We start from the raw sequence: 27,308 nt of genomic DNA on the forward strand, positions 1-27,308 counted from the left end.
TTTGTGTAAATATATAGGCCTATTATTATAAACTTCTCTGGGCACTTTAAGATTTTGAAATAGACATAAGGCGTAAAGAAAGGGCTGGAGCGGTTTATGAAATCGATATCCCATCACTAATAATCCGAGTTTTCAGATATGGAGCGACTGTATGGGATGCGTGAATAGTCATCCCTGTCTTTATTATGTACACCAGAGACATATTGAGAGACTGCTGTATGTGTGATTGAAATAACGTCTGGTAATGTTGCGTCATCTTCCTTGCTTATCTTGAAATGTCTGCATAGCATCCGTATTAGATTAGAGTGGTTATTACTAGCGTCTCTGGAGGGAGAGTGTTTCAATGTCCGAGTCCAAATGTCCAAATGTTAGAAAAGGGACACTTTCTTCTTCAGGTCGTTCCGTTTCCATAGTGACAGACGATCGAATTCTGTGATGGGCATTCCAAATAAGCTCTGGAAGTCTTCTGGAGACAGATGCCTCTGTTAAAGACACGATAAAAACAGTCAGCCACATTACAGTAGACGTGCAGTCTGAGACAAAACCCTACAGCTTAACTTCAAATTATTGCAATCGATATTATATGAAAAAAATTCAGTTTATTGTTTCTCACCCAATATGAGATGAGATATATGGATACCATAATCATAATATTTGTTTAGAAAAGAAAACGTGTGTCATTTTTAATGAAAACATTTGAAATCAAAAATATTAAGTAAAAGTTATACATTTCTTATATTTATTTATTTTATTGACATTTATTGTTTGTAGTAGGAGTGTTTAGAAAAACATAATAATAATAAGAAAATTTTTTATTTTTTTATTTTATGAAAATACATTATTATTATTTTTTATTGTGGTAGGAGGGTTTGGAAAAATGTAGTAATAATAATAAAAAACAAATTTTTTTTTTTAATATATATTTGTGTAGGAGTGTTTGGAAAAAAAATTAATAATAAATAAATAATTAACAATAATGAACTATAATAAGAATAAATGAACAATAGAGAATATTAAAATGCATTAAATTTTTTTTTTTTTTTTGTCGTAGGGGTGTTTGGGAAACAACAACAATAATAATAATTTATTGAAAACAGTATTTATTTTAATAAAATGTATTATTTTTATTACAATTTAAATGAACAATTTGAAAATATTAAAATGCATTTTAAAAAATATTATATATTTATTTATTTGTCGTAGAAGTGTTTGGGAAAAGTAGAAATACTAATAAATGAACAATTTGAAAATAATAAAAATGTATTTAAAAAATATTATTTATCTATTGTAGAAGTGTTTGGAAAACATAATATAATAATAATAATAACTATAGTAATAATAATACTTTAACAATTATTTATTATGAATATTGTTTCATTAATATTATTTTTATTTTGAGCTGATAGGTGCAAATCATTTACAGACTTTGCCTTTCAAAGACCACAAACTGACTAACTTTTTACTAATGTTAACTAATGCTCATTTGGGATTTACCTCTAATCTGGTTCTGTCAACACCTGGAGGAAGCTTACTGCGCCCTCTGTGGGTCACAACCAGCATTTCATATGGATATATCTGAAGGGAGAGGGGAGATTTTATTATGTTTTGGGAACATATATTAAGTACTCATCCTTTTTGATTCATTGGACACAGAAAACAGGCCGAAGGCTTCCAAAAGGTTTGCTCTAGGGAGAATGTTTACTGCACATTCAGCCTCCAAAGTTTTCAGTTCAATGTTGCCTTCAGTGATACTGCCATATTGAATTCTGCATTCAATGGATGCAAGGCAGAAGCAACATGGATGTGAGTGAATGTATGGCATGGGGTTAGAAGAGAGAAGCAGAGCATGAAAACTTTGGAGGGTCTCTTAAGATCTGCCTCACCTTCTGTTCCAGAATACTAGGAAGAGAGTTTCCTCTGTCCATTCTCCCACTCTGTGAATCGCCATTCTATGAAGACACCACCACCCCAGCCCGAGACAAATGCCCCCCAGGACAAAGGAGATCAATATGAGACAGGTACATTTAGAGAGGAGGGTTTCATTACATCCATAATAATGAACCAGGATCATTTGACTCATTATTAAAGGGGTCCTATTATGCTTTTCCACTTTTTCAACATTAGTTAGTGTGTGTAATAATGTTGCTGTTTGAGCATGAAAAAGACCTGCAAGGTTACAAAGCTCATTTGTACTACAACACGTTTTCTCCGGATCTTGTGAAGTCATAATGTTACTCATTTAAATAAACCCGCCTATGGAATACACGCAAATAGGGGACGAGGCCTGCTTGAGCTGCTGCTATGTCAAAGAGACGCTGTTTTTCCCCCCCCAAAAATGAGTTTGACCTTCCTAAGGCTGACGAACTTAGAGTGTTAGCTGTGTGCTGCACATTTAATGGAGAACAGCTTCCAGAACCACAACGCAGGCCACGCGCAAAAGCTTCTCCTGAAATGGAGCGCTTCTTTGTTGGGACAATCTGTTGTTTGTGGATCACAACTTGTAATTATGTCATATTATTTGTAGTTGCGTGTTCTATTAACAGTTCAAATGAAAGGTTTAATGATGTTGCTACGATGTAAACAAAGGGCAAAGCTATTTGCCTCCGCTCACCTGCTAGCCAACATTAGCGTTGATGTAGTGTTTACTGTTTTTGTAAGCTGGTTCACCGCTCCTTAGGAAAATTAACCATAGTTTTGTGATCAATTACGGTTTGTATCACCATAGTTTTCCGACAAGTTTCAAGATTAAATGGTGTATAACATCGTATCTAAAATGTATAAGAAAATTACAAAAAAATAACACCACTCGGAAATGTCCTGTGAAATCCGTGCTTGCAAAGTCTTTGTATGAAATCCGTTCTGGACGATCCTCCTGTTTGTAAACATTCTTAAGTCTGAAGCAGGCTTGAATTGGTTTGAAAATTGACGCCATCCTTAATATTTACATCTAAGCAGATGTAAATATTAAAACAAGCTAAACACCCCTAAAACAAAATCAATACCTTGTAAAAGGGCATAATAGGACCTCTTTAAGTATGCAAACAGTATGTGGTGATCACATGAGCCATGAAAAGGAGTATAGGCTAATTAGTAGCAGGAACAGGATGTGGTTTCCATGTCAGAGCCTGTAGCTGTCAGCAAATTATAAAACCCAAACGCCATGCTTGTTAAATCCAATAAACAAAGCCATCTTACCTGTACACCTGAGAAACATAAAAAGAAAAAAAAGATTAGAACAAGTAAACAACAACAACACAGAATCATTTTGGAAATACATTGAGGTCCAAAAGCTTTAAAAATCATTAAATACAAAGGGGGGTGTACCAAATATTGGTTCATACTCATTTCGATTAAAAATTATTATTCTGTTAACATAATTCATAATGGAGGTTTAATGCATGATGAGAATCTTGCTTGTGTAACGTTTTCTGACCTTACCTGTTTTTACTTTTCCATTGTCTGTGGAGGTAAAGTCTGCAGATTGCAGCTGTATGCAGAGAGAAAAACAAGGACACACATTAAGGACTACAGGAACCTCTGAAACAACAGTTGACATGTTTGCCACATGATTGGCACATCTTTAAAAGGGTCACATGAAACATTGAGGATTTTTAGAAAAGTCTAAAAATGTTAATATTATGAATTAATACTGCTATTTAAAGGTGAACTAAGTAACTTTTTTACCTTAAAGCTCCAGTCGGCAAGTCTGGCAGATTGAGTGGATTTAGGAAAATTTTGAATGTTTACAACTCTCATGCCCCTCCCCCACTATCAACGGATACCCTCCCACCCAGTTCATGCTCGTCAATGCGTGTGCACCAGATTTTCAGTGAACGCCAGGGCTCTCAAGTGTCACGCGTTGAGCGTGACAGTCACTCATTTCGGTCTTTTGTCACGCTCTCCCGCCACACATTGTATTTCTCACGCTGAAAAACTATTTGTAATATATTTAATATGCCGCAGCGCCCAAAACTCTGGCCGCGCCGCTCTCACTGTAGAACCGGCATGAATCAAGCGCGTTTCCTCTGGTGTTGTTCGTCGAGCTACACAATAGCCAATCAGAAAATAGCACTATTGTATCTGGGTAAGATTTAACGCAACAACCAATGACAAAAATGTATCCAACCCCCCGTCGGCTGGGTGTCACTCTTACCTGTCTTCAAAACTTGAGAGCCCTGGAACGCGCCCGTCTCATCAGCATCCATCAACACCATGGAGTATTTGGAGGTATGCTGTCCTGGCTAATGTACCGATAGATTGCAATTGCTAACGTCATTTATACTCTAAATGAGCTTACTTGATTTTCCGCCATCACTCTTCGTTACTGCGCGAACTTCCGCGAACTTCAGGCGTGTGCATGTGATTGTGACGTGCGCGAGGGGTGGCGTGTGCCCGATCTGTGATTGACAGTCAGATCTCACACCCCCCTGCGCTGATTGGACCCGATGAACCGGGAGCTGTGGATTTTTGCAAAACAAATAACAAGCTCCAGGTGGAGTTAGAAGCTTGGGGTTTTTTCTAAAACCACTTTATTTATGTTGTTCTGTCAGATTATAGTGTCGATTTCACTGAATATGATCAAAAAAATGTTGCCGACGGCAGCTTTAACCGAACAGCTTTGGAGTCATTGTAATGTTTATATTACTGATTTCGTGTTGAATGGTGGTCGTCTCGCACCCTCCTGGTGCCTGTGAGCCGCAAAACCACCCTTGCAACTTTGGGCCGGCGGGCCGCCGGCCTCAGTGTTAGGAAGTATCGTGTGATATCAGGTCTCGCGAAGTAACGAATTGCTTTATGGCAAAAAACAGATCTGATAAAATTCTGATAAAATGAGAAATCAAATCAAACAGAAATAACCCGGCGCCGTATACATGTGGTGTTCGAGGCGCACATACAATACAGACTGCCGACAGTTAAACAGGGCACGCGCAGCTCTTAAAGGGGCCACACCTTATTTCCACTCGTTACAGCGTCCATCCTACTGAACAGGTACCGGTGTACAGGGGGAGGGGATCCGGCCGTGAGTGCGAGCCATCTCTGCGTGAGTGCTATTCACGACAGTACAAGTACTCCACAGCGACTCTAGGGGTCGCTGTTTGACAAAAACGGAATTCCTACTTAGTGCTGCTTTAATATTACAAACAAATGATATTAATCGGTAAAGAAAGATTGCGTGTTAATTATTATAATTAATAATGGTAATAATTCATATTATAAATAATTGTTTATGTTTCATTCAGGTGGATGCTGCACATTGCTGGTGGTTGAGGAGATTCCTCCTTCTATGTAAAGCGCTTTGAGTGCCGAGAAAAGCGCTATATAAATGTAATGAAATATTGTTATTATTATATTAATAATATTAATCAGTAAAGAAAGACTATATTTTAATCATTAAAATTAACAATGCTAATAATAAATATTCATATTTAATATTATTAAAAAAATAGGATATTAATAAGCAAAAGATTGCATGTTAATTATGACATAAATAATCTTAATAACTCCTTATAAATAAAAATGGATGATATTAATCGGTAAAAAGACCATTTTCATTTAAATGAATAATTTAAGTAATTCATATTCATATTTAAATTACAATTATATTTCAATATTGGGCAGGGGAGGAACATATTATGATTAAAATGCATAAAACACCTTTAAAGGTGAATCTCTCTTACCCTTGTGAGGCCTGTTCGACTGCAAGGAGGTAAAGAAGCGGATTTAGTAGCACTGGCTGATGATCCTGCAATGCATGGAAATGAAACATTTAATTATAAGCACAATAAACATTTCTCTATAGACTTTCTGTTCACACAAATGTATTTCATCATTTGAACACTGGGTGTCCTCTGTGACTTGCTGGTTGAGGCAGTGATGCCATAGAATAACCATTTTTGCTTCCCCAAAGAACCTTTCTTAATGTAAAGTATATTTTAACAATCTAAAGAACTTTTTGTCCCTCTACAAATAATATTTTGTGCAATGGAAAGGTTCCATGGATGTTAAAGTTTCTTTTCGGAACCACAGATGCCAATAAAGCACATTTACTTTTAAGAGTGTATCCTTTTTGCATACAAAAACAAATACTCAAGCACTTCACTATGTTGAAGTGCACTAAGACTAAAACAGACGTCACATACCCAAATGTATGTTTGTCCCATCTGGCAAGGAACGTGTTTTTCTGCGGATGAGCCCTGAATTCTCTATTTCCTCCTTCAGGATCAATTTTCCCAAGTTGGACTGTATCTGGAAAAAAACAGCCCAGTCATGATTAGAGAGCTCCATTAAGCACTGGCCTCATGTTGTGTGTGCATTTCCTTCCTGCACTCCCTTCCATTTAATGGCCTGAAAACAAAACACTTAATCATCTAGCCTTAGAGAAAATATTCCAGCCCAGCGTCTGATTTATTCTAGACAGGCAGACAGTGAGGGATATTAATCTGAACAGGATTTATTGATGTGGGGCAGTGGGTCCTGCTCCAGACGAAAGCTGCTTTCACCTTCTGGAGTTCCTGTTCCTGGAGTCTCTTTGCATCTTCAGTCAGGTCCTCAAACTCATCGTCCTCTTCCATTGGTTTTCCCTGCTCGGCTGCTTTCTTTCTCCACTCGATCTCTGTGAGGAATTGACAGACGACGTAAAAAAAAGTGTATCGCCCTTGAGCTGCGTGTACCAATGAAGGGGCTTTCGCATCGGGTAGTTATAGGAGAGACCAGGGGAGTCCCCGAGAACTAAATGTTCCCCCAAGTCAAGACCATTTTCTTTGTTGCATTCTTTGAAGTGATGTAAGCCTTCACTTGCGCAGTCAACAGTCCTTATACGTTATTAGATAGAACTTTTAAACATAAAGACAGTACAGTAAACGAAAAAGTATTCTAACGTTTGTCATGTGGGTTATGCCGAATGTCACTAGCTGAGCAAAAAAATGTTTCGCTCGGTCCCTTCAAAGTCGCGTTGGATTTCCTCAGCGTAAAGGCTGAGAAGTGGCTGGACTTCGACGTTGGTCCATTCCTCGCTGTTTTTCATGTTTGCGAAGTAAATATATAGGCTATAAACTGAGTTTATAAGGCTTTTTAAAAATGACGGATGCCAGTGTTTTGCATGCATTGAACCAATCAACGTACACTTACTAATAAGGCACAACGCAAAGTTTACAGCATTAAGTAAGTTTATACTGTAAACACAGCCCTTTATGACAACATTTTAAACGTCCGGTGCCCAAAATGGTCAATATGAAAAAACTGGGTATCTTTCGGTATGTTGCACTGAATTAAAAGAGAACAGTTTTTGGTCAAACTGTTCAGAAATTATACACAAATATATCCATTTATCATATCTCCTGGCCAGTAGGTGGCGCTGTGCCAAAACGCTGTAGGTAGCCTCAGGTCATGCTTGTGATGACATATACCAACTTTGGTCTGAAAAATACGCTAAAGCATTGCAGCAATATAGCAATAATACATCTATTTTGACGTGCTCTTCGTCAAATTCGTTCGCACGTTATTCGAGAACGTTTTGGTCTATCAAAAGAGTTTTAAATAACTTTTTCCCAGCATGATCTGAAGATAATGTGAGGCACTTTTGATGAAAATTCAGACAAACATTGCGTCATAGGATGCAATCGAATCGTTTTGAGCCAAGGAATGAGAGGAAAAAATGTTATTTAGCCCTTAAAGGGTTAGTTCACCCAAAAATGAATATTCTGTCAGTAATTACTCACCCTCATGTTGTTTCAACCCCGTAAGACTTTCGTTCATCTTCGCAACACAAATTAAGATATTTTTGATTAAATCTGAGAGCTGGATCACTCCTCCATAGGCTTCTTAAGGGATCGAAACTGACCGGCCCAAAAGTTATGAAAGACATCGTTAAAATAGTCCGAGTGACGACAGTGGCTCAATCTTAAGTTTATCAAGCGACGAGAATACTTTTTGTACGCAAAGAAACAAACAAAACTAACGACTTTATTCAACTAATCATTTCCTTCTCTGTACGGCCGTGATATTTCACGTAGAACTACGCAAAGCTTCTAGGTTGTACGTCACGCATCACACACATGACCAGCGTCGGCCAATAGTGAGCCTACGTGTGAAGTACAACTTCAGCTTTGCGCAATATCACTACGTGAAATCTCGAGGCCCACAGAGGAGGAAATGATTAGTTGAATAAAGTCGTTATTTTTGTTTGTTTCTTTGCGTACAAAAAGTATTCTCGTCGCTTGATAAACTTAAGGTTGAGCCACTGTAGTCACTCGGACTATTTTAACGATGTCTTTCATAACTTTTGGGCCGGTCAGTTTCGATCCCTTAAGAAGCCTATGGAGGAGTGATCCAGCTCTCAGATTTAATCAAAAATATCTTAATTTGTGTTGCGAAGATGAACGAAAGTCTTACGGGGTTGGAACAACATGAGGGTGAGTAATTACTGACAGAATTTTCATTTTTGGGTGAACTAACCCTTTAAGGTAAAAGTTATAAGTGCAAATTTGGACAGTTGATGGCGCTAGAGGGATTGAGTTAGAGACTCCAAATTTGAAACGTATATGCTAAAAAGTTAACTAGTTTCTGTAATTCTGCATGCTTCTCTAAAGGTGCAATAACAGAATGGGAAAAAAATGCCAGTTTTTACCTTCAATATACAGCAGTGTGGAGCAGGAGACCAAAGAAAATGTCATTGAGGGCGGGGCTAACTGTCCAATGCGACAGAAATATGAAAGCTGGTGAGCATTTACCCATAGTAGCTAGAGAGGGTGGACAGGGCCAGTACTCGGTCTCTATCTTTGAAGGCTGGTTGGGATCAGGTGGTTGGGCTGCTGGGAACTTGGAGGACTCAATGATGACATCCTGTTTATTATGAGACATTCCAGTCTCTCTTTCTGAGGACAGGGAGAAGATAAACATCAGGACGTTACCAGTGAATCTGTCCTCACACCTTGGAAAACCAGTAATCTATGATTTATAACAAACATTATAAATGCACAAATACCGTGTTTGTAATTTGGTGGTTTCTTATAGATGTTGATGCCACTGTCTGAAACAGTTACAACAAGGTGGACAGTTACAACACATTTGAATGATTATGAAACATTGTGCTATAAGAACCCTGTGATGAACGAAGCACCTGGCCTGTGGAAGTGCTGCATGGGGCCTTTGGAGGCAGGGCTGATTTTGCGGAGGTGCACCGTGGAGCCCATGTTGGACCCTCCTGGAGACCCCTGCTCTGGCCACTCTTTTGAGGCAAATATCTAAAGAAACAGGGGAATTGCATATACCTTCTATTATTCTGGAATGCTAATAATGAAGCACTGGCTTATGGTAATATAAATTCATGTTTCAATCCCGATGTTAAGAGTGGACACAATTTAAGCACTCAGCATGTTAACAGAAGCCAGACCATCGTATTTCACTGCCTGCATCAATAATATGACACTGCAAACTCATGCCTTACAGTAAAATATGCTAACGTTTGATTCCACTGTTCAATGTTCTAGAGTAAGTTCACATTGAATTAAATAACAGTGGACAATATTACAATTCCAATATGCTAATTATTTTCAGTGAGTGACTGATATTAAATCAATACATTACATTATTATTATTCAATACATTAGATTATTTTATAAGATAATACACTAAAAACTAAAATTAAATATAAGGATAATACGTGGATAATTATTTTGATATCTGCTAAATAATGATTTATTGAATAATGTTGACTGCATCACAATAATGTGAATTAAAGACATTAAATTAAAGCATTAATAATAAGCGATAATTTTAATAGTTAATATTATTAATATTTAATATTACAAGATTATTATTATACTACAATATTTGATAAAAAGCAGTATTAATTATACTACAAATTACTCATATTAATCGGTGGAGAAAGACTACATTTGAATTATTATAAATAACAATGTTAATTAATAGATTTAATTAATATTCACATACAATATTTAAAATATAACAATATTATATGATAATGAATAGTATTATTATAATAAATAAAAATGAAATCATGTTAAAATTCATGACATTCAAATTCTAGCTGCTGCTAATTATTATAAGTGTCCAATATTAAAATTCTATAGGATTTTAATAAAAAACACACAAAAAACTCAAATGAAATATAATATGGATAATACGTGGATAATTATTTTGAGATCAGCTAAATAATGATTAGATCATGTGTCTGCACTGAAATATATGTAAATTAAATACATTAAATTAAATTATAATAATAATATTAATTCATATTTATATGAAATAGTACAACAATATTATAATAATATAGTATGATATACTAATTAATACAAATTTATAATGTTACACAGTGAATAAAGACTTCATTTTAATTATTAAGATTAATAATGTTAATAATTCATTATTAATTCACATTCAGTATTAACTATTATTCATCATTTTAAAAAATATTACAATATAATAATCTTATTCATATTATTAATTATAATGAATCAAAATTAAATCATTTAAAAATTTGGTCTGATTATTTTCATGTTCTGGCCAATAACCAATAAATGGATGATGCTAAAATTCAATACTATTTAAAAAACATTTTTTTTAAATATAATATGGATATAATTATGGATATAATATATAAATAGAATATAATAATATGAATTAAATTAAAGTACACTGTGCCATATTCACGCTATAATTAAGATACAGAACTGAAAGTGAATGTCATTTAAAATGGCGGCGTCGTTCAGTTAAATGAGTGTCTCAGTAAAAGCGTCACATGTGAAGTGTGCAGGGAGGTAAACGTGCTCAGTGATCAGTGACTAGCGACCGTCCTGGTGTCTCACCTCAGGGGAAGGAGGCGGCGAGATGGAGTGAGGTGACATTGATCTCTGGAGAAGACAAGGAGAGAAAACAGAACACACACATACAGTTCATGCTTCGTCTTCAAGGCCTGACATTCAAATGCCACTTTTACATAACAAAGCTTGACTAATATAAGTTAACATTACATCTCACAGCTCCCTGTTTGCCAAAACACATTTTGATTCTACTTTAAGTGGAAGCTGTAAAACGTACAATAGCCCTTCTCAGACGCTACAATGAAACAAAGACTCGATTGGTTGTTCCCTGACCTCTCTGCTTCTGGAGAGACCCGTCCGATCCAGGGCTGAGATATTAAAATGCGGCTCGTACACCATCAGATCTGGCCGTTCTACCTCAAGTATGGCTTTGTCTTTGGGAATGGCTGCCAAGTCCTTATATCCAATGACCTGATTGTCCATCCGTGCCTTTGGGGAGTTAAACAGAAAGAGGCTGAGTTCAGTTTGGCGTGAAAGAAGTGGTTGTCCTCTGAGATGCCTCGAGGGGTTCCTAGGAACTGGGATATTGAGCATGTGCTTTATGAAAGATAACAGAACGGAATGTGTTATCTGTGAAACTGAAAGCTATTGAGCGGCCATGCTAGTTTGACTTACCACAATAGAGGTGGCTGGGGATCCAGGAGCACTTGGACCCCGGGAAGACGGGGCCGTCCCTGCCTGCAGCGGCGGAGCAGATAAAAAAAAGGTCAGAGGTCATAATTTAACTGCTCCTATCCAATGACATGTTGTTAATGAGAAATAAGACCTATATCTAATGTCATCAATCAAACTGATGATGTCTGTCACTCGGCCACGCCCCCTTTCCATTCTCACTAAGTGAAATCATCAACCCCGTACAGATATGATCACGCTTTAATGGGTTTACATTGGACAGAACTAAAATATAGATTAGTATACACATACTGTATGAGATTTTTTTTTTTTAAAGCTATATAAATATTTCAGAAACCCTATGTTTGGAGATCAATGATTCATGGCAACAAGATGATATGAATTCAACATACAGTACTTTACCTTCTGCATGACTGAGGACAACTATAAAACTCCCGTCTTTGTTCCTCCAGTTACACAGATCTGCAATAAACCATAACAAGACCAGTCGTGAATTCAGTTAGTTTACTGTAAGTATCTTGTAGAAGTAACTTATTTGTTACCTGGATATTTAGATTTGTATCTCAATTTCCAGTAATAATATATTTCTTGAATTATGTTTATTTTTCTTTATTAGAATTTAAAGAATTATTATTATGTGCACTGCCATTCAGAAGTTTATTTTAAATGTTTTAATAAGTCTATTCTTACTAAGGCTGCCTTTATTTGAATACAAAGTACAGTAAATATTGTGCAATATTTTTTACAAAGTAAAATTGAAAATGTAATTTATTCCTGTGATGGCAAAGCTGAATTTGTTGAAAACTGTTGTGCTGCGTAAAATATTTGTGAAAACTGCGATACATTCCAGGATTCTTTGATAAATACAACGTTAATAAGAAGACCGTTTATTTGAAACAGAATCTTTTTTTTTTTTTACATTATAAATGTCACTTTGGATCAAATTTAAAAAAAAAAAAAAAAACTCCCAGACTTTTGAACGGTATAGTGTATTATTTATGCTTGCTTAAATCAAAATATCATCTTAAATCAAATCTTAGTATTGATTGCTTCTCAAAGAAATTTGTTAAAACCTTCAAATCTTGTATATTTAGATATTTTTAGTGGAAAACAATATTTTACAAGGCATTTCCGAAACGCACATTAAATTGGAAATTGAAAGTTGGTCTTGATATTCTGCTATGAGTTTTGATATAAAATGAATCACAATTTTAGAAAGATGAATACTGTCTGCTCCAAAACAACATTGTGAAATTCAGATGAGTTGATTTAAACAGTTTCTGCGTGAAACATCCCATTAGCAGACTCTATCAGCGGAGCGTTCCTGAAAACCAGTCCCACTGAGGGTGTTCAACACGCCCACTCATATCACACTTTCATTTCATCACCCCCCACAGGATATTTGGATAGCAAGGTTATTCCACACTAAGCTTTGCACTCTATTAAAAAAAAAAAAGGTACAAATGGGTTCTAGACTCAATAAGGACTCTGGAGAAATGTCTTAAATGATTGCATAATACTTTCATGTTTAATGGGTTATTTCATTTTCCCCCTAGTTATCAAGTATGTTTACGAGCTGTTTAAGTCATAAAATTTTATTAAAAATGAATTAAGACTAAATTCATAAAATGATTCCATGATGGGAACCCCTAAAAGGTTCTATGAAGCGCGTGACAGAAACCTTTAAGGTTCTACATAGAAGCTTTTCTTCAAAGAATCTGTTTAGAAAGGTATAATTCCTCTGTTACAACATTTTTCTCAAAGCTCAGTTCAATACGCAAATATTTTATAAATATAAGCAAATATTTCTATTTAACTTTCACTTTTATCTAATTCAGTTTTAGTAATTTTAGTTTAAATTTTATTTCAGTTAGTTGCCAAGGCAACAGTTCTAATGTAAGTTTTATCCAATATTTCTATTTTATTTCAGTTTAGCTTTAATTTATATCAGTTTTAGTCATTTTAGTACTTCAACTCATTTTATTCCGCCGGTTAGTTGCCAAGGCAACAGTTCTAATGTATAAGTTGTATCTAATATTTCTATTTAGCTTTAATTTATATCTATGTCAGTTTTATTAATTTTAGTATTTAAACTCATATTATTTCAGTTGCCAAGGCCATTATTATCCAATATTTCTAATTCATATCTATTTGTTGTACTTCGGTTTTAGTACTTCATTTTATTTCAGTTAGCTGCCAGGGCAACAGTTCTAATTTAAGTTTTTCATCCAATATTTCTATTCTATTTCGATTTAGCTTTCATTTATATCTATTTCAGTTTTAGTAATTTTAGAACTTCAACTCATTTTATTTCAGTTAGTTATCAACTAGTCAGTTAGCTATTTCAACAGCTGTCAGTTTTACATCTAATAGCTATTTCTATTTTATTTTATTTCAATTACAAAAACGATATTTAATAGTTTAGTTAACAATGATAACACTGATTCTGTGACACTTTTAACACTTGCCTTCCTCCCAAACAGCCCGCCACACAGCAACACTGGATCAACCAATAGTGAGTGGGGGGTGGTACTATCTTTTGCCCAATCATTGGAAGAATTGCCTTTAAAAGCTGCTGTCAGTATGACTAAATATGAAGAAAGCAGTTACACCAACCGTCTGATCTCCACTAAGAGGATCAGTGGACTAATGTCTTTATGAAATGAGACATTAATTCATTAGACGCAGAGATATCCTGTTAGTGTGGGGGAGGGGAAGTGACATCAAGATTGCTCACCCAATTTCACCTTGAGAATTGTCCACAGAATTTATCAGATTTCCAGCATCGGAAAACAGCAGAGAATTATACTGAGTACAGATGGTTTCGGGTTGGCAGTCGTTAATGTGCTAATTAGTTTTAACAGTAATTTCAATTTCATATAAGCATGAGCCTTGAATATTTTATGACAAGAGCATAAGTAACACTCTAAGCAGGGTACAAGCCTCAAGCCATTTTGAATCCATTTCCTTGCATTAAAATAGCTGACAAAGATGCTCTATTTGCAAAAAAAAAAAAAAAAAAAAAATACAGCTTTTTGATTTGACGAAGTTCACTCGAGGTAAGGCTTTTTTCGTTACGGATTGTTTTGACTGCTCATGTGTTGCTTCAGGGGAAAAAGGACAAAAATGTCAAGGGAAATGCATAACATTTATGGCAAAAAAAAAAAAAAAAAAGGTTTCTGGCAATGTGACATTATGTGCACCTAACTTCTCAATACTGTAATAGAATAGCTTTAATTAAATACTGCAATAACATTTCCAATTATAAAATAAAATGATTATAAAAAAATGCAGAAATATAATTTTAATTTATAAATAATTATAAAAAAAACTATAATTAAATTTCATATTACTATATATATAATTTATTCTAATATGCCAAATTCTGTCTAGATTTAACCTAATGTTTTGATAACACTTTACAGTAAGCTTTCATTCATTTACAGTAATAAACTACACACTGTAAAAAATTTAAAGTTGTCTCAACTAATTATTATTTAGTAACTAGTTCCACAGAATTTTTACGTTCACTCAATTTCTCTCTTCAAAGTGTTGCTTCAATTATTATTTTTTAGTTGGCCAAAACTTGACTCCAACTTAAAAAAGTATGTTTGCTCAACTAGTTTTAGTTCATTCAACTAAAAGTTTTAGTTGGTCCAAACTTGACTCCAACTTAAAAAAGTATGTTTGCTCAACTAGTTTTATAGTTCATTCAACTAAAATGTTTTAATCAGGATTTATTATTTGGGCTTAACTAAAAATTGCTGTACTAAATTTTATACTGAGGTTAACAAAATTATTTACTGGTGTGTATTAATCACATAAAAACACAAATGAAAAGAGATATTAGCTTTTATTTCACAACAATCTGCACAAACTAAACATACAGGCTAAAGTGCTCAGTTGACAAACATTAAATTCAATACTGCCAATTCCATTTCAAACATTTATGGAACTAAAAAACATTTACTAATCTTTCCCTAAACTGAGAACAATAAAGCACATTTTGAATTGTAGTAAAAACTACAAACTCTGCAAGTAATAAATACATAAAATAATTAGTGCTGTCAAGTTGATTAATAACATCTTAACATAAAAGTTTGTGTTTATATGTGTATATATATTATATTTATAATTATATATTTATATATATATATATATTATATGTGTGCGCATGTGGGTGTAAGGACGTCTGCCTTTACAAGCACATGAACTTTAATGACATCCCATTATTAATCCATAGGGTTTAATATGGAGTTGGCCCACCCTTTGCTACTATAACAGCTTCAACTCTTCTGGGAAGGCTTTCCACAAGGTGTAGGAGTGGGAATTTTGGCCATTCTTTTAGAAGCGCATGTGTGAGGTCAGGCACTGATGTTGGACCTGGATAACAGTTTCTGCTCTAATTCATCCCAAAGGTGTTCTATCGGGTTAAGGTCAGGACTCTGTGCAGGCCAGTCAAGTTCCTCCACACCAAACTCTTCATCCATGCCTTTATGGTCCTGCTTTGTGCACAGTCATGTTGGAACAGGAAGGGGCCATCCCCAAACTGTTACCACAAAGTTGGGAGCATGAAATTGTCCAAAATGTCTTGGTATGCTGAGGCTTTAAGAGTTCCTTTCACTGGAACTTAAGGGGGTGAGCCCAACCCCTGAAAAACAACCCCACACCATAATCCCCCCTCCACCAAACTTCACACTTAACAGTTTGGGGATGGCCCCTTCCTGTTCCAACATGACTGTGCTCCAGTGCACAAAGCAGGACCATAAAGGCATGGATGAAGAGTTTGGTGTGGAGGAACTTGACTGGCCTGCACAGAGTCCTGACCTTAACCCGATAGAACACCTTTGGGATGAATTAGAAACTGTTATCCAGGTCCAACATCAGTGCCTGACCTCACAAATGCGCTTCTAAAAGAATGGCCAAAATTCCCATAAACACACTCCTACACCTTGTGGAAAGCCTTCCCAGAAGAGTTGAAGCTGTTATAGTAGCAAAGGGTGGGCCAACTCCATATTAAACCCTATGGATTAATAATGGGGTCATTAAAGTTCATGTGCTTGTAAAGGCAGACGTCCCAAAACTTTTGGCAATATAGTGTGTGTATATGTACACACATATGATATACAAACTTTCATGTTAGATGGGATTAATCGTGATTAAGTGATTTGACCACTAAAAAGAATACAACACCAACAACAACAACAACTGGTAACAAAATGGTGTCCGAGATATTTCATAAGTATAAAAAGTATTAAAAAACAACAACTGAATATTTGGCATCATAACATTCAAAGTGGTGCAGGGATGATGTCAAAACCAGAAAGTCTAATTCGACACTGGTTCCTCGTTTATTGGTGAAATAAGCTCTGTGGTAAACACAATTTGACAATAAAATGGATTTTCTTTTCTACAATGTAAACTACACACAGATACGTTTTTATCATTGTAGAATAAAATATCTAAGTATCATCAACTTGTTTACCACAAACTTTATTTCACTAACAAATTGAAAAAGCCTATTATTATTCATAAAAAAGGCTTAGGAATATTTTGAGGGAACCAGTGGAGAATTAGTCTTTTGGGTTTTGATGTCATCCCTCCACCACCTCTGACCTCTAAACAAGATCATCTTTTTTTTTTTTACACCTGCAACAGTTTGGTTCTCAGTGACTGAATTTGAGCAGAACACTTCTCACTGTCGAGACCCAGAAATACCTTTTGCACTGCTTCAAAAAGGTACTTCCACTGTTTGGGTTAATCAATAGAGTGTAAAGCAGTCCGAAAAGCACTCCAAAGGCAGTTGGTACATCTGAAACATTTAGTATAACTTCTTCCTCCACCACTACAGCGACATCCACCACTGAATCCAGGCCTCCAGCATCAATTTGCATCCCTCTGGTCTGCCTCTCCACATCATCGCCTCTCTGGTTTGAACCACATAAGATGGATGAATAAATGGGAGGGGGAAAGATAATTGTTATAAGACATAATAAAACCAACTGTTCATCAAAACTACTTGAACTTAATTTTCAACAGCTAAATGTACAATTTATAATGTAAATATACTTTGGCTATACAATACAAAGCGTTTCAAAAAATTTAAGAACTCTAATCCAAGATTAAGTGATCACTAATATAAATCACTTACCAGTGCACGAATCTGAGTACACAAAATAATAGTATCAGCTAATTCACGACCTAGAAAGCTTATCGAGACACCCACTGATAACGGCCTTATGAAATGCCGTCCTCACGAGGTCAAAACGCTGTTTCAAAATGAGCGCCATTTTATCGTAGCTGGACCGTTAGATATTCAGGTTTATGTCGGTCTCTCCACGGGACAATTGCAAAAGTTCACAATCTTAACCTAATTCATCACGCTTAAGTTACCCTAAAATAGTGTATTAATGTGTTTAACATTACACGTTTCATAGATTTCAGTAACTCGCATCCATAAAAGTAGGCCTAACGTAACATTGGCCTATAATGATGAGAGAAAGACCGCGTTCTCTTCATATCAACTCTTCACGTTACGGAAACACACAAAAAAAATATCATAAAACATCCCGAAATTAAAGCTATTACACATTATAGTAGTACATTTTACATGTTTTATGAATTAAACGAGATACCACGTTCCCTTAGTTAAACGTAACGTTACGTTAATGGCGGCCTTCCCCTCGGACATAGGCTTAACGTTTTACGGTTTTAAATGTAACTTACGCTTATAAATATCTACGCAAAAACAACTGATATATGTTTACGTTGTACGAATATGTTGTACATAATACGTTTTTGTCGATAAACTTGAACATATTCTACAATTTAACATATTCCGTGCCGAGTGAACTTGACATAACGTTACACTTAACTTTCTCTCGGACATAACTTATAAAAACATTTCTAAATCCGTCTCAGGACGTAACAACACAAAACCATCACATATGTTGTACATTTTTGTCGTTATTATGTTTAAAATCGATCATTTATTCAGAGCCACTTACCTTGAGTGTTAAGTATGACCGTCTTTGACAAAAAGTCTCCGGCACTGCAGTACCGCAGCCGAGCCACTGCCTTGTAAAACCCGCGAAGTCAAATGCTGTATCCTTCCGCAAAATCAAGTGAGCCATAATCCAGATCCTTCCATTCTAAATGTAGCGATGCGCTTTTATATTGTATTTATTACCAAAAATAGACGGGTTAAATTCAAGATTTAAAAAATAAAGGTTTTATATATTAAAGTGTTGTATAGGATCCATCCACTCTCATAGTGCAGAAACGAAACCTCGACAATTTGATAAATATTGTTTTGATATTAGCCTATATCAAATGTTTATTAAATGTTTATAAATGTTCATTTTAACAACAAAACAACAAATATGTTCTGTTTTACGCATTAAAATATTGTATCATAGCTGGCCTTAATACTTTTAGCAAATATTGGCTAGATTTGTGTTTATTAGTCCAGTCAACATTAGCCATCCTAAAGTTGACTGGATTTGAAAATATCCCTTCATTTAATTTTTTTTCAAATATATTTTTGCAGACTTAATATAATATGTCTTCTTAACTAATCCCACGCATGAATATTGGTTCAACTTAAATATTTTTGTTCTTCCAACATTTTATTAATTGGCGTTTTTACAGTGCATTAGTTAAAATGAACTAACAATGAAAACCCTTCTAAAACATTTATTAATCTCAATTAATGTTAATTTCAGCATTTACTAACACATTATTGAAATCAAAAGTTGGACCTGAACTAACATGAACAAAGATGAATAAATAATGTAACAAATTCACATCACCAGTTATTGTCAGCATGCATCAACCAATGTTAACTAATGGGAATTTATTATAAAGTGTTACCAATTTTCCTTTGCTTTTTGGTAATCCAGACAAGTTTTCTTGCCAGTTTTAAGAAACCCTTAAACCGCATATTGAACCTTCCCTTTTCTATTTACGCTAAAGCCAAAATTATTGATTTCTTTTACACCTCCATGTTTAACAGAGAAATCAGTGAGAGAGAAATAGCACCAAACATCACTGTCGTTTCCTTTCCTCAGCCATAAACATCTGTCCCTGCTGGTTAGTAGGGTTATAGTGATCAGGTCAGGTTTACTCTGGCGTGAAGGACGGTGTGTGTGTGTGTGTGCTGAAGACGTGATTGATCACCCTGAGCACAATGTAAATGGCCTGTCATGAGACGAAGGGACCCATGTGCATCAAGCTGCCTGTAATTCAAGTTCAATCTGGCTAAGAAGAGTCCCTGAGCACCAGGCTCAAATAAAGTTTGATTTAGTGCTGATTCACATGCCGAGAAGACAATTTAGCACTTACACAATTGCTTGACATACTAACCAGTTACCTGTGTGGAGATGCCATTGTGTTTTTGTGCTGTGAACTTCAGGATACTGCTGGTGCACATTAAAACTGAGCCATTTGCTGTTCCAGCAGGAATCTGATAGCACACATCACCTCAGAACGAGGCCGCTTGTTTGGAGATTTTCTTGCAGTGAAGCTCTACTACTGCAAAACTATCTGCCATCTTTTGTTAGTCATAATGGCCACTACTAATACAATATTGATCTTATTAGACTAGAGGAAGTCAAAGACAATGTCAAAAGCATTAACCAACTTTATCTTAATAAAGAGCACACTTAAAAGAAATAATAGTGGTGCAGGGCTTTCCATTGGCTTTTGGATTAGAACAAAAAATCTTATAATTCTTGTACATTTTGTTCATCTTGATAATCTTCACAAATGAACACAATTTATGAATTTTGAAGCGTAAAAAGCTAAACATAAGTTATAAACTACCAAGGTCACATGACAAGGTCACCAGGTTCCGACAACTCTTTCTCTCCTTAAAAACACTTTCCCTGGAGTTATGTTTGCGAGAGCATGGTTATAAACACAATGAGGCTGTGAAAGCGGACTAATGTTTATGAGTTTATCTGTTCATCCTGATGGCATTTAATGTTCCGACAACCTCTGTACTCCCATTTAACCTCTCGTCAGCAACCACAAGACAAGTAAAAGCTTTTTAGAAAAATCACAAGGAGGTATTAGTGATGTATTTTATATCGTAGAGTAAAACGTGAAAATATCTTGAGCTCGTGTTCACCACAGACCTTATTTCAAGCATTTAACCAAAAACACACACATAAAAAATAAAATAAAAAAAGATACATAGATTTCAGGATAATGGAACCGGAAGTTCCAAAAATGCAAACTTGTTTTCGGGTTTTGGCCTACAAAAATACACCATCAAACGTCACCAAAAATACGTAAGCAAACATTGTTGCTTTTAAGCATAATTCTTTATTTTAGCGGTCAGAAATGATGTTTAAATTAGCAGTCTAAGTGGGACAGCTGACATTTCAACTTTTACTCACTTTTACTCAATGTCATGGATCAAAGGTGAATCACTGTTGAATTTTGTTTCAATTAAAAAAATTTAATCAACTTTGATATTGCGACATCGTTTCAACATAGCCTATTATTTCTGCCAAAAAAAAAAAAAAAATTATAAGTATTTTGATTTATAAGTGTTTGAAAAAAAAACCGTTCAGATTAAAATGTTAGAATTACATTTTTAAACTTTTTTTTCAAATGTGAAACAACAAAATTTCACAATGGTAATTTTTTCTGACTGGGTCTGGCATATTATAATAATTTTAAATGTGTTAAACTCTGTTAAAATATATCGATCAGTCGAAAAATCAGTTTTCAGTTGAATACTTTTAGCTTTCATTATTTTTAATTCATAACTAGCGGTACAATTGCCTTTGACCTCAGTCACAGCCATTATAAATGAGCATCTTTAATTCATGTTTACTTTCAACCAACAAAACAAATGCCATTAAAGGGATAGTTCACTCAAGAGTGTAAATTCAGTCATCATTTACTCACCCTCAAGTTGTTTTAAACCTGTATGAGTTTCTATCTTATGTTGAACACAAAAGAAGATATTTTGAAGAATGTCAACAGTTTCCATACTATGGAAGTCAATGGGGTCCATCAACTTTTTGGTTACTGAAATTATTCAAAATATCTTCTTTTGTGTTCAGCAGAAGAAAGAAACAGGTTTGAAACAACTTGAGTGTGTGTAAATGATGACAGAATTTTCATTTTTGGGTGAACTATCCCTTTAAATAAAAATAAGGAGCAACAACTTTTGTTAACTTTTAACCAACAACCTCTTTTAACCAAAAACCTATAGATAAATTGAATACAATTAAATAAAAATAATTAGCAACAACAAAATATACTTTAAATGATGGCCCACGGGTATTAAGTAGCTGGTAATTACTATCCATACACTTATAAAATTAATCTATTCCATTGCACTGAGAACATATGAACTGCATGTATGCTCATAGGATAAAATAGTATACTGCACTACTACAATGTACACTGATCAACCACAGAAAAGCTTAAATGATCTACCATTACTAACACTACTCTGTTAAAGACAGCATAGTGTGTCAGACCGGCATTAATGGGCCTTCTTCAAGCATTACTGAAAACAGTGTGTTGATAAGGAAGCCAGGCAGTGCACTTACGAGATCCGGAGAATGCCCTAATCTCTCATCGGAGAGGCTTAGCATGCAAGAGTAATATGATTCTTATTCACAGCAAAAACTTAATCAGCATTTGTGTCTGAAAACTAAACATCTGACACGGTTGTTAAAGGGATAGTTCACCCAAAAATTAAAATTCTGTCATTTACTCACCCATAAATTGTTCCAAATTCATCAAACAGTTAATGGGGCACCATTGACTTCCATTGTTTTCTACTATGGAGGTCAATGGGGTCCATCAACTGTTTGATTACCAGCATTCTTCAAAATATCTTCTTTTGTGAAAGAAACTATTACAGGTTTGCTTGCGGGTGAGTAAACTAAGACGAAATGTTCATTTATGGGTGAACCATCCCTTTAAATTTCTCTTGTTTTAAATATGTTTACTGGAAGACGAGACAAAAATACTGACTAAGAAAATGATCAGAACTCTTCCAACACCCATATAGAGGCAAAAAGACATCACAACACACTTCCTTTAAAAGGAAAAGATCCTAATTTTAACCTGGACTTGAATATAAATAATAATTTGTTTTTGTTTTTACAAACGTAAACAGAAGAAACCAGTGATAAGTTTATGGTATGAAACAACTTCAAAAGAAATAATATTTATACACATATATTGCATATTTAGGTCAAACTGCACAGGACCAAGCACCAAAAATCCATAGCTTCATAAAAAAATTAAGGAATGGATCGCAGAACCAACCATAATTAGTCTGAAAGGAAAGGGTCATTTTGGAGGCAAAACAAGCCACAATACACACCAGGATTCCACCTCAGCTCCAGCTGTTATGAAGAGGAAATCCTACGCTGAGAGATCCAGACTTCCTGTCATCCTTCTCCCATTCTCCCCAGTCCTCATCGTCTCTCTCTCTCTCTGCACGCTGTCTAGAAGACCCCACCCACTTCTCTCTCCACCCAAACTGAAAAGCACTTATCTCAGCAGACCAACAGCAGCCAACGCCCAATCAGACGAGTCGGTTGCGTCACCAGGGCAACGCTCTGCTCCGTCTGAAGAGAATTCTCAACAGCGCTGATGGATACAGGATCCATTACCTTGGCGAGGCCTTCCGGCTCCACTGGGAGTGCGATGCGACGGGCCGAGGATCTGGGGAGCTTGTGTTTCTGGCTTGACATAAACAACCTGAGGAAGCCCTCCTCTTGAAGATCTTTCTTGTTTGAACAATGGCCATGCTGCACCTCACGTCCCAGAAAACAAGCCCTTCCTAACTCCTTCCCGTCACTTCTGATGTGCTAGGCTTAATTTTATTCTGCATGTAGAGCTATCCAGGTCATAAGCCTGGGGGTTTAGCAGAGCTCTGGATTGTCTTGACTAGTTCAGTCAACAATCCTGTGAAGATCAGACCAGCAGAGAGACTGACTGCTGGATTTGTTCAATCAGATTAGTGTCCCATTGATTAAACCTTCTCAATGTCCACTCTTAGTGAATCACTTCACTGCAAACTGAATGACAGGAGGACACCATCAGTGGCAGGAAAGTGTCTCATCACAACTCTATGCAACATACATTTTCACACAAAGTATTACAGCCTATTTAGCAGTTTTAGGACAGGAATGAATACCAGACATGGAAGAATAGAATAAAATATGACAGAAATTAATAGAATATTACAGAATAGAAGGGCATAGATCTAGACCATAATAAATAAATAAGGAAATAGAATAGAATAAAGAAAAATAGAATATGCCATTATAGAATAGAATGAAATATATCTAGACAGGAACCAAAAGAATAGTCCTAAAAAGAAAGAGAAGGGAATATCTCGAGGACAGACAGGAATAGAATAGAATAGAATAGAACAGTCCTAAAAGTAATAGAATAGAATAATCCATGAAAGAATAAAATATGTCTGAAATTAATAGAATATTACAGAAGGGAATAGATCTAGACCATAAATGAATAAGGAAAGAATAAAATAGAATATGACAGAAAATAATTGAATATGCCACAATAGAATTGAAGAAAATAGATCTAGACTGGACAGGAAAAAACTGAATAGAATACACCAGTCCTAACAACTGCAAAATAGAATTGAATATGACAGGAAAGAATACAATAGAATATGACAGAGTAGAACAAAATAGAAGGGTATATATCTAGGCCAGACAGGAAGGAATAAAATAATCCCAAAACTAAAAGAATAGAATCCAGGAAAGAATAAAATATGACAGAACAGAAGGGAATAGATCTATACCAGACACGAAAGAACAGAATAAAATATAACAGAACGTAATAGAATATGACAGAATAGGACGGAATAGTTATAATAGACCATAAAAATTAATAAGGAAAGAATATAATAGAAAATAATAATAAAATAAAATAGAATATGACAGAAAATAATAGAATATGCCACAATAGAATAGAATGAAATAGATCTAGACCAGGCAGGAAATAATAGACTAGAATAGACCTAAAAACTTCACAACGGAATAGAATAGGAAAGGAATGAATAGAATATGGCAGAATATGACAAATTAGCCCTATACCCTAAAAACTGAAAATAGAATATGGCACAATAGAAGAAAGGAGAAGGGACCAGACCGGACAAAATAGAATAATAGAATAGTCATAAAATGAATAGAATATGATAGGAATTAATACAATATGGTAGAATAGAATAGAGCAGAATAGAATAGCCCTGCCCTAAAAAGTGCAAAAGGGAACAGAACAGATTAGACCAGAATAGAATAGAAAAGCATAGAAAAGAACGGGATACATCTAGACCAGGCAGAATAGAAAAGAATTGGACTAGATACAAATGTTATTTCTCTTCAGAATTGACTTTCCATGCAAAGTGGATCTAAATGAAGGGGAGGAAGGGGAGGTCATCTGCTGTCTAACTGGATTTCTAATATCCAACAGACGATCAGCCTGCTTCAGTGTTTCATTATACAGCATCACTACACATCTTCATCTGTTTAGTACAACAGTCTCTCGGCCATCATGGGGAATATGAAATAAATGCGTATTTAGCTACAGGTAAAAACAGCAGGGAATCTGCCATCAGGAACTGAAGAACCTCTTAACATGTGACTCTTTGCTCCTTACATCTTACAGCCTTTTCTCTGATGATGAGAAAACCTTTTCACTGCCACCATCAATTCAGACTGTGTGATCATGAGCAAATGTGACAGCAAATTGCTCCTTTGTTTTGTTTGTGTGTGCAGGCAATCCTTATATTTCTACAAATATGAATCAGAGCGTATTACTCTGGTAATTTCCTACTAGTAAAAACAGGTCAATTTCCACTAATAATTATTATTATCATCATTGCATATTAAATTGATTTGGACAACCAATGAAAAATAAGAAGTGCTCCTCAGAGAAAAAACCTGCAGGACTGAGGTATATCTTAAAGGAAGCAGTAGTTTCCTGTTGCTTTACACAGGGAAACGCGCGGGGACGCGCAGCTGTTCGGGGGCGCGACTTTTAGTGCCAGCAGTGAGACCATATTAGACATTCTCTGGAGAGACTGTTGCTGTTTTCCTTTCTTTCTTTATTTACTCTGTTTGCTGTTATTTCGTGACGCTTGCGGGGCACAAGTCAATGTAATTCGCCAATAAATCAAAACGTTTATATATATATCGGACATTTAATTAAATCAATTTGTTTTAATTACATGACTCGAGTCATGAATAATAATGGACAGGCCCACAGAACATTTAAGGTCTGAAGTCAAGATTCTGTTGAAGGTTACAGCTGTAGATGGCCTAACAAAACGACACATTTTATTTTCTAATCCCAATCCGACGGTTTTCAAATAGAACTGATTTGAAATTGTCCTCTAGACTCTGCGTGCAAGTGGCCGATGATGCACAACCTCTACTGATGATCATAATCGACTACGGCAAAATATGAATACATACATCCATCATACATCAAACAACAACAAACGACATCAATCATTTGAACATTTATAGGCTAGTATGCACATTTTACTCCACTGCATCCCTCACAGATATATAATAAATAAAAACATGTCGCGTGCTCGTACCTTAGATTTTAAAGCAGCGGTTTATTCAGTCCTTTCCGTCCAGAGATGCAGAATTTTAAAGGTCTCTTGAACACTCACTCAAGATCATTGCGTGGATTACGCGTTCATATGCTCGTGCCACATTGGCCGTGTCTCAAACACCAGTGAGCTGCCTACCTAGACCGCATATTGTGCGTCATAGTCCCGTTAGGCGTCAGCTGACTCGGAACGCGCTAATAAACCCCCCAAAACGTGGTCTGTAGTTTTTGAAACACAGCCGCTGTGGAGGAAATGTGCGTCTGAAGCATCTTTTACAGTAAATGGCCAGCCAATGAGAGTAAAACAACTGTAGGCTACTCAAGATGGGACCGTCCTGTTCCTTTTAATAGGGCACTTTAATTCCTCCCTAGATGCGAACCTCTCTTTGAGCCTATAGCCTAGCCTAATATAAGGATTTATGCTATATTTTATCTGGAGGTCTTTATACATCTGTGATGATATAGCCTACATTTTACATTATTCAAAATTTGCAAGTCGCCTCTGACTTTATTAAGTAGCTACAACTGATAGGCTACCTGAATAACACAAGGTATTTGAAAAAAATATTTAAATAAAATAAAATAACTAACACGAAGGTTATAATCGAACCTTACACCACTAGAGGGCGCGGTAAAGCCTTTTATTATTATGACAGCGACAATATATTTTCTATGAGTAGGCTACATTTTATTTTACATGAATTACACTAATAGCTCGCTTTAAAAAAAATATATTCTGTTCCTTCCTGTCTGTCCTAGATATATTCTCTTCTCTTTTCTTATAATGTGTCATATTCTATTCCTATTGCACTCTTTAGGGCAGGGCATGGCTATTGTATTCTGCAATATTGTATTAATTCCTATCCTATCATATCATATTCTATTAGTTTTAAGACTATTCTATTCTTTCCTGTCTGGCCTAGATCTGTTCCTCTCCTTTCTTCTATTGTGTCATTCTATTATTTCCTGTCATATTCTATTCTATTCTATTTGTCAGTTTTTAGGATAGGGCTAATCTGTTATATTCTGCCATATTCTGTTAATTTCTTTTTAATTCCTATTCTATTCCATTGTGAAGTTTTTAGGTTCTATTCTATTCTTTCCTGTCATATTCTATTAATTTCTGTCATATTCTATTTCATTCTATTACTGTTTCTATTCAATTTGTCCTAATTAATTTATTATGATCTATAGCCTATTAGAACT

The 27,308-nt window shown here is 35.4% G+C and overlaps 1 protein-coding gene across 2 annotated transcripts; it reads right to left on the reverse strand.

Annotated features, from left to right (window-relative positions):
- On the reverse strand, positions 1-26,286 carry dmtn (dematin actin binding protein). 2 transcript variants are annotated; one of them, XM_056247926.1, is made up of 16 exons: positions 26,086-26,286; positions 11,877-11,936; positions 11,457-11,519; positions 11,115-11,270; positions 10,827-10,871; positions 9,119-9,242; positions 8,984-9,028; positions 8,730-8,873; positions 6,501-6,613; positions 6,141-6,246; positions 5,679-5,743; positions 3,439-3,487; positions 3,196-3,203; positions 1,884-1,949; positions 1,495-1,575; positions 1-482 (listed from the first exon to the last, which is right to left on the reverse strand). In XM_056247926.1, exons 2-16 carry the CDS (start codon positions 11,883-11,885, stop codon positions 369-371), a joined length of 1,188 nt encoding a protein of 395 aa, XP_056103901.1. In that variant the 5' UTR covers positions 11,886-11,936; positions 26,086-26,286; the 3' UTR covers positions 1-368. The 2 variants fall into 2 exon arrangements, with proteins under 2 accessions (XP_056103901.1, XP_056103900.1); XM_056247925.1 differs by lacking the exons at positions 1-482; positions 1,495-1,575; positions 1,884-1,949; positions 26,086-26,286 and adding an exon at positions 22,831-22,950 and having other exon boundaries at positions 2,997-3,203.
- Between the last annotated feature and the right edge of the window lie 1,022 nt (positions 26,287-27,308).

This window comes from Rhinichthys klamathensis, unplaced genomic scaffold (genome assembly GCF_029890125.1).
Source record: "Rhinichthys klamathensis goyatoka isolate OS25496 unplaced genomic scaffold, OSU_Roscu_1.1 h1tg000050l_1, whole genome shotgun sequence".
NCBI classification, from domain to species: Eukaryota; Metazoa; Chordata; class Actinopteri; order Cypriniformes; family Leuciscidae; genus Rhinichthys; species Rhinichthys klamathensis.